General features: G+C 36.8%; 1 protein-coding gene and 1 pseudogene across 1 annotated transcript; one reads left to right on the top strand and one right to left on the bottom strand.

Moving 5' to 3' along the window:
* Positions 1-1402: 1402 nt before the first annotated feature.
* On the top strand, positions 1403-2852 carry LOC143605887 (serine/threonine-protein kinase-like protein At3g51990 pseudogene; annotated as a pseudogene).
* Positions 2853-5930: 3078 nt separating this feature from the next.
* LOC143605885 (GEM-like protein 1) lies at positions 5931-10921 on the bottom strand. The gene is made up of 4 exons (XM_077081842.1): positions 10561-10921; positions 10132-10233; positions 7172-7443; positions 5931-6352 (listed from the first exon to the last, which is right to left on the bottom strand). Exons 1-4 carry the CDS (start codon positions 10904-10906, stop codon positions 6170-6172), a joined length of 903 nt encoding a protein of 300 aa, XP_076937957.1. The 5' UTR covers positions 10907-10921; the 3' UTR covers positions 5931-6169.
* Between the last annotated feature and the right edge of the window lie 7797 nt (positions 10922-18718).

Raw genomic sequence — 18718 nt, 5'->3', positions numbered from 1 at the left:
ATCATTTTCCTTTAAAGTGTGATAAAAGGTCGTAAGATCATCACCCGAAATACACCATCTTTCTTCATTACTAAAATCATTTGGACGCATCTCATAAAATGACACTATCTTAGATATATCAAACTTAGAAAATGAATTGCAAGGATTTAAACCAAACATATTTTCTAACAACAAGTAGTTGAGACCCCACTGAATCTATTTTCATATTCTTGAATTTGCTTATCCAAAACCATATTAAAAACTTCAACCTCAAAATGGTGTCGAGTGGTGGTGTCTAGTGCAACGTTGTTTGATGTATGGCTAGTTTTCAATTTCCAAACAACAAGTATTATTTTTTTAAATGGTTAATGGGTTTTAATTGGTTTGGGATTTAAACTTTGGTTGGGTTTTTCTTTGGTTGAGCTTTTAAATTGGTTGAGCTTTAAACAAATAGGGGGTAACGCCATATTATTTCCAGGGGTAACGAAATACGAAAACATGCCAAAAAATATATTTTTTTACACTATCGACGAAAAGTTGAGGGGTAGCCTATCCGCCCCTGCGGCCGACCCCTTTTCTTCTCTCTCTAAATTAGCTTGTGCAGGAAAACGATATGGGTATCACGTGTGGTTTCGGACGATGCCACGATGATGATTTTTCATATTTACAACTCGATTAGACTACCAGCAACGACGATGACAACCGAAAGATGGTGGTTGTCAGCGGTAATATACTGATATTAGGCGATGGTGGCTACCACAGGGACGAACAATTTACTATAAATTTAAAAAAACAATTGACATATAGAAAAGGGAGCAAATGGTAAAATAGTCCGTAAATAAAAAAAATCATTAAAGGAAGGATATATATGATAATTTGATTTTAGTCTGGACATATACGATATTTAAGAAGTTTACAGGGACATATATTAAGTTTTCCCTTTAAAAAAGTCTCCAGTTACATGTACTTTTCAAAAATAAATAAATAAAAAAAACGCTATTTTCTTACATACCAATCCTAATCATATAAAGAAAAAGAAAAGTAGAAGTAAAAATAAAATTAAAGAATCTCATTTGCTTTTTTAAAGGGAAAAAAGAAAAAGATGACTTGTATAGTTGTATTGTATGGTTTATTATTTGACAAGAAATAGTAACTTTAAAAACAAATGATATTTATACTTGATAAACCCTCCCAATATATTCTTTCTTTCTTTCCCTCCCTTCTCTTTCAAACCCCTGCACTGCACGCTTTAACATTTTAAACCTCAACCTCCCTTACTTTACAGCCAACCACTCACCTCCACCTCCACCTCCACCATCACCATTAATCCCTTCATTCTTCCATTATTACTTCATGATTCCATCTATAAATAAACTATTCATTATTATTTACTAACTAGCTAGCTCGAGTTGAAATTCAATCAAGTGTAGAGTTAATGGGTTACCTTTCATCATGTAACGCCGAATCCGCCATTAAAACATGCGACACTTATACCTTATCCAAGAAATCATCACCTTCCAATCCACATAACAAGCTCTTTAAAATCACAAAATTTAGCTTTGCAGATCTCCAAGCCGCCACTGACCAGTTTTCAGCCAATAACTTCCTCGGTAAAGGAAGCCACGGCTCGGTCTACAGAGCCGTACTCAACAACGGCGGCGGCGGCAGCGCTTTCATCGCCGCCGTGAAACGAACGACGGCTAGTCACTCACCGGACCGTAACAGTAACGGATCACATTGTGCTAGTCCGGCTGAGAACGAGATTGAAACGCTGTCACGAGTTCGAAACCCTAGGTTAGTGAATTTGCTAGGTTTTGGAACCGATCCGGTAGACGGAAGGAAGCTGATTGTGGTGGAGTACATGCCGAACGGTTCGTTATACGATTTGTTACATAAAACCGATACGAGAGCGTTAGGTTTGGCGAGACGTGTACGGATAGCGGTTCAGGTAGCTAAAGCGGTTCATCATTTGCATTCGTCTAATCCACCGGTGATTCACCGTGATATTAAGTCGTCTAACGTCTTATTCGACGGAAAGTACAATGCTCGTCTCGGCGATTTCGGATTGGCGTTGAGAGGACACGTGGAGGACGTGAAGGTGCAATGCACACCTCCGGCTGGTACGTTAGGTTATCTAGATCCGTGCTACCTTGCGCCGGGAGATTTAACGGCCAAGAGTGACGTGTTCAGCTTCGGAATATTATTACTCGAGATATTTTCCGGACGGAACGCGATTGATTTACGCTACAGTCCGCCGTCGGTGGTGGATTGGGCTACGCCACTGATTAGATCCGGCGAGTACGGCGAGATATTCGATCCGGTGATTGAGGTTTCGTCTGACGAGTCGGCGGTGAGGATGCTGGCTGTGTTGGCGGCGAGGTGTGTGAAATCGACGGCGACGAAGCGGCCGGCGATGGCGGAGGTGGTGCAGTGTTTGGTCGCCGCGAGTAAGCGGATTAGGATGACGTCGCAGGTGGAATTGGAATGGTTTAGGGCGAGTGCGGCGGCGCGTGAGGATAACGCCGCCGGTGGTTCAGGTTCCGTACGAGCCGCTGCTGGAGAGTACCGAGACGGTTAGAAGGATGAGGAAAGGATCCGGTACGGAAGGCGTGCAATTAAGGGGTGGATCTGACGGTTGTGGTGTGGGGAGATCGACATCGATTGGATCTGTGGAGGATGTTGAGTCTGGACCGTCGGATGGGAGGAAACGTGGAGGGGTGGGATTGAAGGGGATGATGATGATGAGTAGGTCAAAGTCAACAGGGGAGTTGCGAGAGAGCCACAAGAGATACGGTGGGATTGTGTTGCGGATGATTAGGAATCCAAATGTTCGAGAATTGGAATCATCGAAGTTACTAGTGAGATTTAGTTGATTGATGATATTATAATGTGTTAGTGACTGATTTTTTTGTATCTTATTAATGTAAAATCACAATCATCTATACATCCACGAAAAATTGATTTGGATAGTTATGATCATATGGTCCAATTTTGAGTTTGAGACCAAGAAATGAGAAGTGACCAGAAGATAACATGGAGAATGGACTAGTGATATGTACTTTCTGCATATTAAATAAAATAGGACCAAAACTATTATATAGCCTCAAAAGTAGAGATACTATGAAATGTGGATTGTGCATTGAGGAATGCAATAAGTTGCAGATAACAATCCTTCATGCTTGAAGGTACTTTGTTCACAAGGTTGAGAATCTGAAACGACATGGGTGAATTCACATTGTAGATGGACATTTGGTTTTTTCTGGTGGTATGTGGACAAGTTGTAGCAAAGCCTCACAATGCATGCAGCTACTATTCTCATATACCCCTTTAATTGGTGTCATTTTTTTCTTTGTCGTCATTGATTTCGCAACATACTTCAATGGGTGGTGCTCTCGGAGCACGCTATGGTGCTTGTTTTGGGGTTCGTTATGGTTGTGGTGGGCAGCAGAAAGGGGTGGTGGTGTGTTTTGGTTATGGTAGGCCGTTGGGGAGAGTGTAGGCTATTGGATTGGAATGTGTGGTCACAAAGGTCCATAGCTGAGTCGGAATGAATCGGCCCTGATATCACTTAATATGGTCCAATTTTGATACTCGGAAATTAGAGATGAACCTAAAGATAACATGGAAAGTTGACTCAATTAATATGCAATATCAAATAAAATAGGATCCGACTATTGTATAGCCTTACAATTCGAACAATACTTCTAGCACTAACCAACTACTGGCATGAAGACATAATTCATATTTATTTTCTGTATATCAAATAAATCAGGACCCGACTATTGTATAACCTTACATTTAGAACACATATTACTTCTACTTCTAGCACTATCCAACGACCGGCATCAGTCAAAGAGAGAAATTGCTAAAAGAACATGGGGCTTGCTGGTTAGCTACACATAACAAATTGTGACATAGAAATGATAAGTAGAGAATTTTAACTTTGATATATATAATTCAAATAATGTTATATAAGATTCCTCTCTTTCATTTCTAATTAACAATGTGTATACGTTTATTGAATTTTTATTATTTGAAACTTGTTATATGTCAAACATTTGTTAATTTTGATACCAATATCATGTTCATTATCACGAGAAATTTATAAATGCATATGGATAGCACTTAAAAGAGGCAAAATAGAAATATAAAATGGTAAAAAACTGCCAATTTGATTAGAAAAGCAAGAAGCTACGCTAAAAGCTGCAAAACACCCATCAAACAAAGAACGAAATCAAAGAGAACACGTACACCAAGCATCTCATTCTAAACTAACAACTTACCCCTGTTTTTTAACCCAAAGAAATCCAAGCCTCCTTAAATCATCCTCTATTCCTAGCATTTCAAAGCCCTGGTTCACGTATCCATGTCCAATTCCACCCGTTTTGGGCTAACATCAAATGTTTTGTAATGAATAGAGCACTGTTTTTTTTTTTTTTTTTTCAACCTAAAAAGGAATGGGAATTTGAAGCACAAAGGAGAATCTCCTATCCACATGTCCAACCAAAATAAAATTTCATTACCATTCCCTGCCTCTCCTCCTATCAGTGAGTTAAAACTAAATGTTAAAGCCAAGGAGCTCATAATCAGTTTTACCAAGAAGAGATTTACAAGGAATTGGTTTAATGCTACGAACATTGAAGTGAACCCCGTTACAACCTTCTCCATAATCTCTCCGGTTCCGTTTTATATCTCCACCACCACTTAGCTAGACGACCGAGATTAATATCTTTTAATAGCCTGAGACCCAACCCACCTTTGCTATTCAAGATAAAATCTGTCTTTACTCTTTAATTTCATCACATTTCTTTTGAAAATTTAAATATATGTGCAAAATTTTGTACACAAATGCATCTATATACGCGTGTATTTAGAACCAAAAAAAACTATCAATAACATAGTTTTAGAATAGATATAATTAAAATCCAAAAGAATTCTTGTTAATTTATATAATAAAAGGTGTAAGGATTTAAAATCCAAAAGATTTCTTTCTAATTTATATAATAAAAGGGGTAATATCACAAACTTACATAAGATTGGGTTAACCCAGATATAGGGTATGCCAAATGTTTGAAGCTCGAGGTTCACATGCTATCGTAACAGTTAAGTGAACTCTAGATTCCCATTGAAGAGTGTTGCAATAGTTTGACTATCTTTTTCAGATTATTATTATTATTATTATTATTATTATTATTATTATATGTTAATGGTAGTTTAGTTTCTGGTCATTTTGAGAATTTGAGTTTTAAAGCATGCTAAATTGTAAGATTGACAGACTAAAAAATATACAATGAAGATTTAAAAATAGCATGTAAAAGACCCATATTAACTGATAAGATTGAACTAATCAAAAGAAATAATTAAAGAACACACTGACTTTGACGGATTATCATGGGAGTTTTTGTTTTAAGAATGTGTTTTCTTTTATAATCAGTTTTGCATATATGAGCCTATTTGCTTGTAGTGAGTGCGGTCTTTGCTATTCAAAATAATGAATTCAAATATCAGCAACTGGTAAACGAATTAAATGAGATTCCATTGTAACCAAAAACCAAAATCTATCCCATGTGATAATGAAGCCACCACGTTGTCTTAAAAGATATAATCTACTCAACAAGATGTTTTGCCTCACAAAACGGCCACGTTCAGAAGTTACAGATACCATGGTTGGAATTTCATGGTGTTGCTACTTGCTACGTCGTCCAGGGCATTAACCAAGTGTATAATAGAAGTTAGCAGACCACGTGACAAAAGGGTTGGCTCGAGATTTAGTACACAAATTTTCTGTAAGAGATGATACTATAACAGTATACAATAAAACCATAGCACAAATCATACAAACCAAACAAATGGTCATCTCCATACATTTTAATTACACAAAATGTCATTTGCCACATAATATAATAATATAATATACAATAAAACCATACCACAAATCACAATGTAACACATAATGCAAAGAAAGAGAGAACCAATCATCACATAAAACACTAAACCACGCCCAACTTGTAGCTAAACACATAATAAATGCAGCAAGAACCAATACCCAATGACATTCTGACCATAGTATATTATCTTATTATTATTGGTGACTGCTGCAAACGAATCTTTACCTAAACACAAGTTTTTGTAACATAGACAAGCGGTAAATGATCATATATCGTAAGAGTGAAACCGTGAAGAAATGAGGTTACACTTGATGATGTGATTGAAGGGCGCCTTGAAGGTTTTTCACAGCACTGTCATAGTTCACAAAACCCATGAACCAGAATTCATGATTATCAACCGAGATAATCTGGATGTACTTTTCAGCAGGATTCGCTTTGCTTTTTGAAGCATTCACAGCTTTCAGTTGATGCAACGGGATAACCACCTGTTATTACAAGGTTTTAGTCCAATAGGCTACGTGTTTGATTATGAATGGTCCTGCTGAGTTATATTTACCTTTAATTGATCAAATAGGTCAACTAAAAATAAAACAGACCAAACGGGTCCAAAAACCTTTTAAAAACATACTACCTCCTAAATTGTATTGATAAAACATTTCGATTATTATGAGGCTCTTTAAAGTTTCGCAGCTTGGGGTCGACTCACTTATTGATTAATTCTTTTATTTTAATATACTTATAACTAGTTTATATATATCTATAACATTATTTTATATATTAACTATTTAGTTATTTTTATCTTATTTTAATGCATTATTATTATTATTATGTAAATACATATTAAATGAAATTATATAATTAATAGTAAATGAAATTATATAATTAATAGACCTGTTTAAGCTCACAATCCTAGTCAAGCCCAATACATGAGGCTGGGACTTGACTCAGTAATTATTTGATTATTTTATTTAATCATACGTATAACTATTTTTATATATATTTATAATTTCATTTTTTATATTAACATAATATATTATTAAGTTATTTTTATCACAACTTAACACAGTAATCTTATCATAACTTATTACATAATAATTATTATGTAAATATACATACACACACACACAGAGATAACAGCCTTGTTTAAGCTCGCAAGCCTAGTCAAGCTTGATACGTGAAGCTCAGGCTCGAGCTTGTTTAAGCTCAACATGATTCACGCTTTTAACGAGCCGATCTCAAGTATCTCATAAGCAGCTTGACTTGCTTACACCTCTAATTTAAAGAGTGGTAAGAAGAAATTTGACCTTATAATAGCTCCATTGTGTCTCTTCACCAACTTTGTATGAAAGTGGATTGTCACTAGAAAAAGCAAGCTTTGCGGTTGACATGTAGAGGATTCCCATGACGGGACCCGCAGATGTGGAAAGGTAGCAAGGATAATATTTCACAAGTTTCTCATCAGGGACCGTCTCAAATGTTGTTGCAAAGATTTTTTCATAACCACCTTCGGTTAGAGCTTTGGTTCCTTGTGCAATTCTCCCAACCGCAGCATCAGTAATACTTGGTGCAGTTTTCACTGATTCAATGGGACATAAATAAAAATAGCTTAATGATAATTTTCAAGTTAATAGTATAATAGAGTACTAATTTAAAAGATGTATCAAATGTCAGGATGTAAACTCAGTCATTTCTTTTTGTCAATTCAGTTCTTCATTCAAGGCTCCACATACAAAACAGAACACTTCAATATGTTTACAAACAAATACAATATATATGTACTCTAAAAGCTGACTGCTGTCTAATTATTGAAATTGACATTTTGTGTTCGCACTATTTTGCTTTTATGTTCTTACTCATATGCGCCTGTCTCCTTTACTTGTTTTTAATGTTTGGCTTCCTTCACTTATTTCTTGTTCAGTTTTTCCCAATAATTCTAAGCTTCTTTTTATTTGTTAATAGGATGTGGCACCTCAGCAGAAGCAAAAACTATGGCGATGTTTATTTGTTAGGTCATTAGTCTCAGTGATTCCAAATTCACCCTAAACTGCTACAAATCATGAATCAGGTGACGAAGATGCCCTCAACTTTTATTTAAACCCAAAATACCTTTGATGAGGTGTTTTAACATGTTTAAAAATCAAGGACCTAAAGACAACCTTTTATGTTTTTGGATAGCCTTAAAAGAAAAGGTTCAATACTTGGAAGGCATGCACATACAATATCTTTATATTTTAAATACTACTGTCAAATGCACTAATTTGTCATAACCATGCGTTTTCCTAAATGCAGTTGTAACAGCACAGCCACATTCAAAAAGTCGAGATCTTAAACCAGTAACACTTCAAATAAAGTGATACTACAAAAAAATATGCTACTAAAAAACAAGTCATTAAATATATAAAGTCTGTTATTAAAATCCTCCACATAAAGCATGCCCCATTAGGCTTACTAATACCACTCGCATTCCAAAAAACTGGATTGTGCGATAAATGATCATGATTCAAAATATGTCAACGTCATGAAACCAATCAACTTCTCGAAGACAAACTTGCCATCATCTTTTGAGATTTACTATTCAAAACAGCAACTATTACAAAAATAATAACTTTATAAGCAGGTCATGTTTTAACTTTTAACAGTCCGTCTTGAAATTTTAGACTTGTAATATGCCAAATCTTAAATTTAATAATGAAACAAACTAGTCTCACTATACAGACTACAAAATATTCCGTACAAGTACTGGTTTTACATAAATTTCAGGGTAAAACCGCTAATGCTTCAAAAAAAAATGTGCTTCCAAAAGGTGTAGCATATTTAAAAATACACAATTAACTGTTATGTTACAAGTTTTAATAACTATGATCCTAGTTTTTAAAAAAGCGCACTTGAGGGAGCAAGCATACATGAGGCACATAAGGTGGGCACATCGGGAGCCCCTCAGGTACATGAGCGGTTTTTGTGCATGAGTGCATCGGGAGGTTGCTTAGATAGCAGTTATTTATATATTTAATCATATAAAGAGATTATTTATATCTGAATTTTGGGCAGTGGTGATCAAAACATACTATAAATATAAAGCATTGTACACAAACATATAATGGTGATTGGTGACTGGTGAGGTGTGTGCCTTCGTCTCTCGTCTCAGTTCAAGGGACCCTATCATTTCGGTGCACCTTGCGCTTTTTAAAAACCAAGATTATATAATAACTAGGCTTAGATAACTATGTTGTCTTATTTATAAACCCACTACAGACCTGGCCTTAATATTTGGGGTGTTGTTCGGGATACCAACAATGGAACCAAGCGTAAGTAAATTGAGCCTAGGTTCATCTTTATCCAAAAGTAAAATGTTGCTTGATCCATGGTCGACAGAAATTTTGCAATTCAAAAATTATCCATGGTACAAGGATACATTGGTAACTTCATACAGAGATATAGTAATATATGGTCTTACTTTTAATTGAGTTATGTCAATCTTCCCATAAGAAGTCAACTAAGCCAATGTTAAGGTAGCAAAAATAGTTGAGGACTTCTAACATTTAAGACGGTATGATGATTCACGAAATCATGAATTATGAATAGATAACCGTATAGTAAATTAATCCTATCATTTAGCCAACTAAGATGAAACCAATATAAAGTGTTTTTATCAAATATAAGTTTGATAAAACAAATTGACTAACTGGTATTTATCAAATCTGAATAAGTGAAGTAAATAGAAACCATAAAATTAATGATTATGTTAACTTTTGAAAGAGAGAAAATAAAAAAAGTGTGTATACAGCCAAAACAAAATGTATACCAATTTTGCATGCACCGAAATGAGTTCTCTCTATAAACCAATTCCCAATTAACTTTATCATAACTCTTTATACTTAATTCAATCAAACTCAAACACAGAACTCGTAACTTCTTGTGGGCAATGGGCACTAACTAATAGGTATCCTAGATTCACTGTCACCTAAGATATACAGTGGTACAGTATATTTAGTCCCAATAAACAAATTTCCACTTTCTTATTCATTTGTTTCGTAGTTGCCACCTGCCATTATGTTGCATGTATTTGGAACACTTATGGAACGTATACACCATGAAATAGAAAGCCACTAATTCTTGATATCTGTGATTACGAACTTCAATATCTGCTTAACTATAAAGATGCATTCCAAACTAAAAATACTCATACTGAAGCCAAAACTAAAAAATAAAAATAGTCATACTACAGCCAATTAATCAAAAACAGTTAAGTAGTAGTAGAACTTACAGTGTTGCCAGACTTCTCCAGCATAGTCCTGCCCCTTCTTTGTTGCATCAGCAGCCTTCTTTCCCCATTTCCCAAGCACATCCTTCACCGTATCAATCGTTTCTATATTAACAAACAGATAAACAACCATGTAAACATCAAAATGCATTTAGAGTGACCAATAAACATCTAATCAACCAGATTTTTTGTAAACCTAACAATTTCACAATCTACATCTAATCAACCATCATTTCTAACACCACAACATGTAAACATCAAACTACGTTTAAAGTGACCAATAAAAATCTAATCAAACAAATAATAATTTATAAACCTAACAGTTCCACAATCAATTTTAAACTATCATATCCATATCACTTAACACCAAACCCTAACAAAACAGATCTATTCCAATTCCAAAATCAAACAGAAATACAACTACACACTCACTCTTAGTAGAAGACGTCGGCACGGGAGCAGGAGTCACATACGGATTAGATTCACTAGGCATCGTGGTCGCCTGACCTTCGGCAACACCGTGTGAAACTTGCGGCGGAGCATCCGATAACCTAGCAGCAGACGTATACACCGGCTGTCCGGTAACCGGCGGCGGCGGAGATTGCGGTTCAGAACCGACAGGTACAGTTGTCCAGCTCTCAGCGGCGGCAGTTGGCGGAGTAACAACGACGTCGTTTGGATCGATTTTAGGGTACGGAGCGTAGTCGGTGGAGTGAGATTGAGATTGAGATTGAGATTGTGATTCGTCTGGTTTATTAGCGGATTGATTTGGATTCATTGAAGTAATTGGAGTGAATATCGGAAGAAATTTGGTTGAATTTGTTTGATTTGGAGTCGTAGAGGCTAGAGTGTTTTGGTTTCCGCGTGATAGGGGGTTTAATAAGTTTGATTGGAACGTCTAGGCGTCACGTTATCAAACGATTTAACTAGAATCTCAGATTTTTTATGCTTAGTCAACATGGAATGGCGTTACATATTGGTGTAAGGAAAGCTAAGATTTTTTATGTGGTTTGTTTAGCGACGGTATGATGTATTGTAACGTCCCGTTCCTGGAAACCCTACTTTGGCGTTGGATTTACTCATAAACACAGTTTTAAATCAGAGTTAATTAAAACCTTTCGCGGAATAATTAATATTAAACATTTTTACAAAACATAAGTACTTGTTCTAAACAAAATACATTAAGTTTTTAACAATAACGTAAACAACACGCGAATCTTTCGTCTTCGATGCCAGTCTTCATCCCCTTGCCACGTGTCTCACCTCAAGCGACCTGCCTCATCCTACTCACCTGCGTGCATACTAAAAGTCAGCTATGCTGAGTGAGTTCTAGTTTAACAGTTTACAGGATTATTCTTACACACTTGTACCCATAGGTACCGTTCTTACCTTTATCCTGTTCTTATTTTCTTTCGTCTCACATTCACATTATTTTATTCTTTCACATACATATAATTATTCTTACACATTCTTTCAAACATACTATTATTTTTACATTCTTGCACAGATATTATAAGGGTTTGCCACCCGACCTCTTGCACCGATGTTATAGAGTCGGCCACTCTATTCTTGCTCAGGTATTATAAGGGCCTGCCACCCTGACTCTTACATTAGACTCTTACTATTCTTGCCCAGGTATTATAATGTAACACCCCGGCTTAAGCGGAAACGCCCGAGTGTGACGTACAGATTGCTCAAACACACGTGGCACTATTAAGTGACCATAATAACATTAATTCATTTAATAAGCCAAGTAACACAAGTTCGAAAGTAACAATACAAGTTCAAACCAAAACATGATCATAACAATAGTTCTTTTATTGAAATACCCTAAGTAATCTAAGTGTCTTCAATACTTCAACCTCTAATCACGGTACCTGTAACATATGTATAAAATATGGTCAGCTATAAATATAGCTGGTGAGTTTCCACAGTTTAAATACGTACATAAAAACCATACAATTCATAGACATGTGATAAACGAGCAAGTAAGTCCTTTCCAGTTGGTACAACCAACGTACTTGGATAATCGCGCAAGTAAGGTCCTTTCCAATTGGTAACAACCAACGTACTTGGATAACGAGGCCCTTTTCCACTCAATACAAATGGACCAGAGTGCAAAGGTGGGCGTATGATCATACTTAATGAGGCTTCCCAATCGTGCAAGTAATATTCGTGCAAGTAATATAAGTAACACACAAGTCCATATATGAATTGTAGTTTTGTAATAGAAGAAACAATGCTTGAATTTTTATAAGGATACATATGCTACCCGAAAACATTAAAACATTAAAAAGGGGTGGTGAAAAACTCACCTTAGTAGTTGTGGTGAAAAAGAAATAAGAATAACTTGAAGGCGTCAAAGGAAACCGAAGCGGTCAATCCGTATGAACTATAAATAAGAATAAACACGACTTTTAACGGCTATTCTAACGGGATTCTAAAGTTGATTAATTGCACGAGTAATTTTTAGAATTTAGTTATTATTTTATAATTTTATTACGAATCTTATGGCTCTTACATTATTATATTATTATTTATGTTTTAACGACGACTTGGTTATTAGTACAATTTAAGCACTTTAATGGCGAGAAAACAAAGTTTATATGTTCGAAAAGCTTGAACTACTGTTTACAAGTCGAAAATATAATTGTTGCTTTAACAAAACGATTTTTAGAGAATTAAAGTTTACTTTGCGATTATTACACGATTTTTTAATAACGACTTATGAAAACAAGAAACTTGATTTTTATATTTAAAATGGTGAGATATATTTTATAGTTAATTTACATAATTTTTATTTAATTTAAAAAGGTTTTTATAAATTTATTATGATTTTTAAATGATTTAAATCGTTAATTGATTAAACTGAATTAATTAATAATAATAAAAAGAAATTGCATATGTCTGACCCGGGTTTCGAACCCGGGCCTCGGTGATACGGGTTTATAGTGTTAACCAACTAGTCTGGGTCTTCTATTCGTTAAGGTTATGGTTTCCATTCTTTAAATATAGTAACAGTTTAAATGATTTTGATAATAATGTTAATAATAGTTATTGGACCAAAACAAAAACGCATGACCCGGGTTTCGAACCCGGGTCTCATGGTTATGATGTACAGGTTTAACCAGTTGGACTACAAGATCAATTCATCTTGGGTATAAGAAAATATATATATATGTAGTATTTCAGATTCATCTTCTTCATCATAAGAACATGAACCCTAATATTTCAATTGAGGAATCTGTTTCATGTTCATTTCAATTAGTTTAGGGTTTTGTTTATTGGTGTAACGACATTAAAAAGCATATATCAATTACCTTTAGATGTTAAGATTTGGCTGAAACCCAGTGTGACATCTGACCCGATCCGACCCGACCCAGGTACCCGTTTCCCTTATCCGATCTCTTTCTTTTATGATTTAATATTTATTTATACTTATATTTTACTTTTAATAATAATAATATATTTTCCTTCCCGCCTCTTTCTCTCTCTTTCTTTCCGCCTTCCTTTTCTCTTGTCGCCGTCCCGCCCTCCTGTTTAACCCCTCAGCCTTGTTTCCCTCTTTTTCTCCTAACTTTCCTTGTCCTTTGTTTCTTCCCGCCTAAGGTTGTCTGTGCAGCTCCACGCGCCAGACTCCTTACAAGGAAGCCTGCGCGAAGACCTGTTGTTCCTGCAATACGCGAGGCGAACTGTTCTCGCAGCGCGCTAAGAATTGTAGTTCTTCTCGCAGCGCGCTAAGAATTGTAGTTCTTCTCGCAGCGCGCTAAGAACGGTAGTTCTTCCCGCGGCGCGCTAAGAATGGTAATTCTTCCCGTGGCGCGCTAAGAATGGTAATTCTTCCCGCGGCGCGCTAAGGATAATAGTTCTTCCCGCGGCGCGCTAAGGTTTGTTCTGTCAGCCTTCGCCCTCGCGCGTGCGCTCGAGCCTTCTCGCGCTAAACCCCTTTGAGTTTTCTTCTGTTTAATCTAGCCGTTTGCTTTTGTGTTGTCTATTCTTCTGTGCTGTTGACCTGACCTATCTTATGTCTGAAAAGTTACTTTCGGCGCAGCATGCGCACCAACCCCATTGGTTGACAGAAAAAGTGACTGACATTATCTTTTGAGATCTGCTTTTTCCATGCTTGACCAGTACCTTTATCTGACCCGCCCATGCCTGTTTACTGTTACCTGTCAGCTTTTCCTTGTCCCCTGCAGCTGCCATATCTTTTGATATCTTTTGCTTTTGGAATCTTTTACTTTTTGGAGATCTTTTCCCCTTTTCTAGGGATTGTGTTCCCTAGGGTTTCCCTATAAATAATAATGTTATTTTCCTAACACTACACACACAAACACTTATTTTAACCTCCTCCTGATCTCTCTGCCGCCTCCCTCTCTGCCTCCGTCTTCCTCCCTGTTCTGCCCTGTTTTCCGGTAATCTATTATATATAATAATTTGTTTAAGTTACTTATTAATTATGCTAACTTATAATCAAGACTTAAAACCAATCGTTAAAACAATAATCTTTAATTATAGGTTAACTTGTGCTTGTTTAAAGTTGGTTCTTGCTTTATCTTTCACCGCATCGTTTATCAAGTGAGTAATCTCGTACCTAATCCCTTTTTATTTTTAATGTTTTGGGATGTTCATGTGTTCATACAAACTTAGAGTCTTAAACTTGTTTATGAACTTTAGTCGCGCAGTATCCCATGTGTTGAGGACGTTTACTTGGCTGTTTATTTGTATGTGTGTATCATTAACCGCTTTGTTCGGCCTATTCCGCAGTTTTCATGGATCCATTAGATGAACACGGGAGACCTATCGTTTACGGTTTTCTTTGTTTACACTTGCACAGATGTTTTCTTGTTTTTGTGCTCATTTGGGAGCACGGATTGAACTATGAACTATGAGCTATGATCTATTTAGGCTTGATCACAATCTGATTGCACCCTTGTTAAACACCAGACATACACGTGTTGCGCGCAGATTTATTGTTATCTATTATCTATTAAACTTGATTTCTCACCAACACGCAAGTGTTTCACGTTTTATTTTAACACATGTTCAGGTTTGCTGTAGCTACATTTGGAGCTTGTGGACACGTAGGACGTTTTTACTTTTGGACCTAGATTAAAATGTATCAAGACAAGTTATTATTGTTCGAATATTTTGCCTTATAATATATTGAATTATGTTGCTTTATGTTATCTTGTGTATACTTTGCGCGTGCGCGAATGAATGTATTTATTAAATATTGACACCCAATAGTGTCACGAGTAATGAAATAATATGTGGCGCCCCGATGTATAATCCGCCTTTGGTCGGGGTGTTACAGATTGGTATCAGAGCTCGTTGACTTTAGGATAGGTGGTTAGACGTAACGGCCTAGAATACCTAAGAGTCCCTTTTCGCGCATGAGAGAAATCTCATGTTTGCGCGCTTATTGTTAATTACTCGTTGTTTATAAATATGCTCGCGCTTGCGCAGTATATGATTTTATGATTTATTTCGCGATATTTCGATTTTTGCTGAATTTCGATTTTTATTGATTTTACTTACATATTCGTTTGTTGGATTTGGAAATCCGAAAAGTCATGGTGATACATGAATAGTTGATTTTCAATTTCCATTTACGATTATGTTCTGAGATGGGAGACTTGAAAAGTCATGGTTGTGACATCTGCCCGATCCGACCCGACCCAGGTACCCGTTTCTCTGACCCGATCTCTTTCTTTTATGATTTAGTATTTATTTATACTTATATTTTACTTTTAAAAATAATAATATATATTTCCTTCCCGCCTCTTTCTCTCTCTTTTTCTTCCCGCTGTCCCGTCCCTCTCCTCTCTTTCCGCCTTCTTTTCCCTCTTGTCGCCGTCCCGCCCTTAAGCCTTGTTTCCCTCTTTTTCTTCTAACTCTTTGCTTGTCCTTTGTTCCTTCCCGCCTAAGGTTGTCTGCGCAGCTCCACGCGCCAGACCCCTTACAAGGAATCCTGCGTGAAGACCATCTGTTCCTGCGATACGCGAGACGAACGCTTCCCGCGACGCGTTAAGGATTTGTAGTTCCCTCGACGCGCGAAGAATTATAGTTCTTCCCGCGGCGCGCTAGGAATCTTAGTTCCTCCCGCGGCGCGCTAAGAAATGTGGTTCTTCCCGCAGTGCGCATGGAAATGAAGTTCTTTCCGCGACGCGTTAAGGTTGTTTTTGTCTACCTTCGCGCTCGCGCTCTCTTGACCTTCTGTGTCTGCCTTCGCGCCTTAGCCTTCTCGCGCGGTACCCTAGTTTTCTTCTGTTTAAATCTAGCCGTTTGCTTTTGTGTTGTCTTATCTTCTGAGCTGTTGACCTAACCTATCTAATGTCTGAAAAGTTACTTTCGGCGCAGCATGCGTACCAACCCCATTGGTTGGTAGAAAAAGTGACTGACATAATCTTTTGAGATCTGCTTTTGCCATGCTTGACCAGTACCTTTTTCTGAACTGCCCATGCCTTTTTACTGTTCGCTGACAGCTTTATCTTGCCCCCTGCAGCTGCCATATCTTTTGATATCTTTTGTTATCTTTTGTTTTGTCTTGTTCTGTTTGTCTTGGAACCTTTTCTGGATTTATGTCTCCTAGGGTTTTCCTATAAATAATAGTATTATTTTCTTAACACTACACACACAAAGCACTTAATCTCTCCTGTTCTCTTGCTCTTTGCTCTCTCTGCCGCCTTCCTCTCTTGCCTCCGTCTTCCTCCTTGTTCTTCCTGCTTTTCCGGTAATATATTATATATAATAATTTACTTATTAATTATGCTAACTTATTATCTAGACCTAAAACCGATCGTTGAAACATAATCTTTAATTATAGGTTAACTTTGCTTGTTTAAGAGTTGATTCTTGCTTTATCTTACACAGCATCGTTTATCAAGTGAGTTATCTCGTATCTAATCCCTTTTTGCTTTTAATGTTTTGGGATGTTCATGTGTTCATACAAACTTAGAGTCTTAAACTTGTTTATGAACTTTAGTCGCGCAGTATCCCATGTGTTGAGGACGTAGACTTGGCTGTTTATTTGTATGTGTGGATCATTAACCGTATGGACGGTCTATTCCGCAGTTTTCATGGTACCATTAGATGAACACGGGAGAACATTCGTTTATGATTTTCTCTTTTGTTTACACATGCACAGTTAGTCTTGTTTGTGAGCTCAATTGTGAGCACTGGCAGTCTTGTCTCTTAGAGTTGGTCCCGATCAGATTACACCCTTGTTGAAAACCAGACATACACATGTTTGCGCGCAGATTTATTGTTATCTATGTATTGTATTAAACTTGATTTCTCACCAACACGCAAGTGTTTGACGTTTATTTTAACACATGTTCAGGTTTGCAGTAGCGGTTTTGGAGCTTGTGGACACATAGGACGTTTTTACTTTTGGACCTAGATAAAAATGTATCAAGACAAGTTATTGCTGTTCGAATATTTTGATTTATAATATATTGATTTATGTTGGTTTATTTATATCTTATGTATACGTTGCGCATGCGTGAATGAATATATTCATTAAATATTGACACCCAATAGTGTCACGAGTAATGAAACAATATGTGGCGCCCCGATGAATAATCCGCCTTTGGTCGGGGTGTTACAGATTGGTATCAGAGCTCGTTGACTTTAGGATAGGAGGTTAGACGTAACGGCCTAGAATACCTAAGAGTCCCTTCTCGCGCATGAGAGAAATCTCATGTTTGCGCGCTTATTGTTAATTACTCGTTATTTATGAGTATGCTCGCGCTTGCGCAGTATATGATTTTATGTTTTATTTCTCGATATTTCGATTTTTGCTAAATTTTGATTTTTATTGATTTTTCTTGCATATTCGTTTGTTGGGTTTGAAAATCCGAAAAGTCATGGTGATACATGAATAGTTGATTTTCAATTTCCATTTACGATTATGTTCTGAGGTTGGAGACTTGAAAAGTCATGGTGATACATGAATTGTCAACCTCCAATACTCATTTTCTTGTATATTTTATATTGAAGATTGAAAAGTCATGGTGATACATGAATCGTCAATCTCCAATACTCGTTTGCTCGTATATTTTAAATTGGGAATTCGGAAAGTCATGGTGATACATGAATTGTCGATTCTTGATTCGAATTTGTTACCTTTATTAAGTCTGCATTTAAAGTCATTTAATCTACTTTAACTTTTGATAGTATCTAACTCCGTGAAACCAAGCTTTATAAGATTAAAACTTTGCGCTAAAACCAAGATATTAACTAAAATTAAAACTTTTATAGAATGCCTCCGCTATCTCGCCGATTTCAGAGAAGAGAAGCCTCGCGCATGCGTAAACAGCAACGTTCCCAGGAAATGGCCGCCGCAATAGCCCAAGCCTTGAGCCAAAACAATACCTCGAGTTATAACATCAAGTCCTTTAACGCGGGTAACCCTCCAAAGTTCACAGGTCTTGAAGGAGCCACCGTGATGCTCCAGTGGCTTGAGAAGATAGAAAACACTTTCCTCCACACCCAATGCCCCTCAGACAGACGAACCCTGTATGCTTCCAGTGTCCTGGAATCTAGAGCGCTTACTTGGTGGAATGGGGTAGCTCATGCGCGTGGCGCA

The sequence above is a fragment of the Bidens hawaiensis genome, unplaced genomic scaffold, assembly GCF_021521415.1.
Source record: "Bidens hawaiensis isolate Kalapana, Puna unplaced genomic scaffold, B.hawaiensis_p1.1 tig00071848_1, whole genome shotgun sequence".
NCBI lineage: Eukaryota > Viridiplantae > Streptophyta > Magnoliopsida > Asterales > Asteraceae > Bidens > Bidens hawaiensis.
Note: the sequence above shows the minus strand (reverse complement) of the source record. Positions and strands in the feature narration are given on the sequence as shown.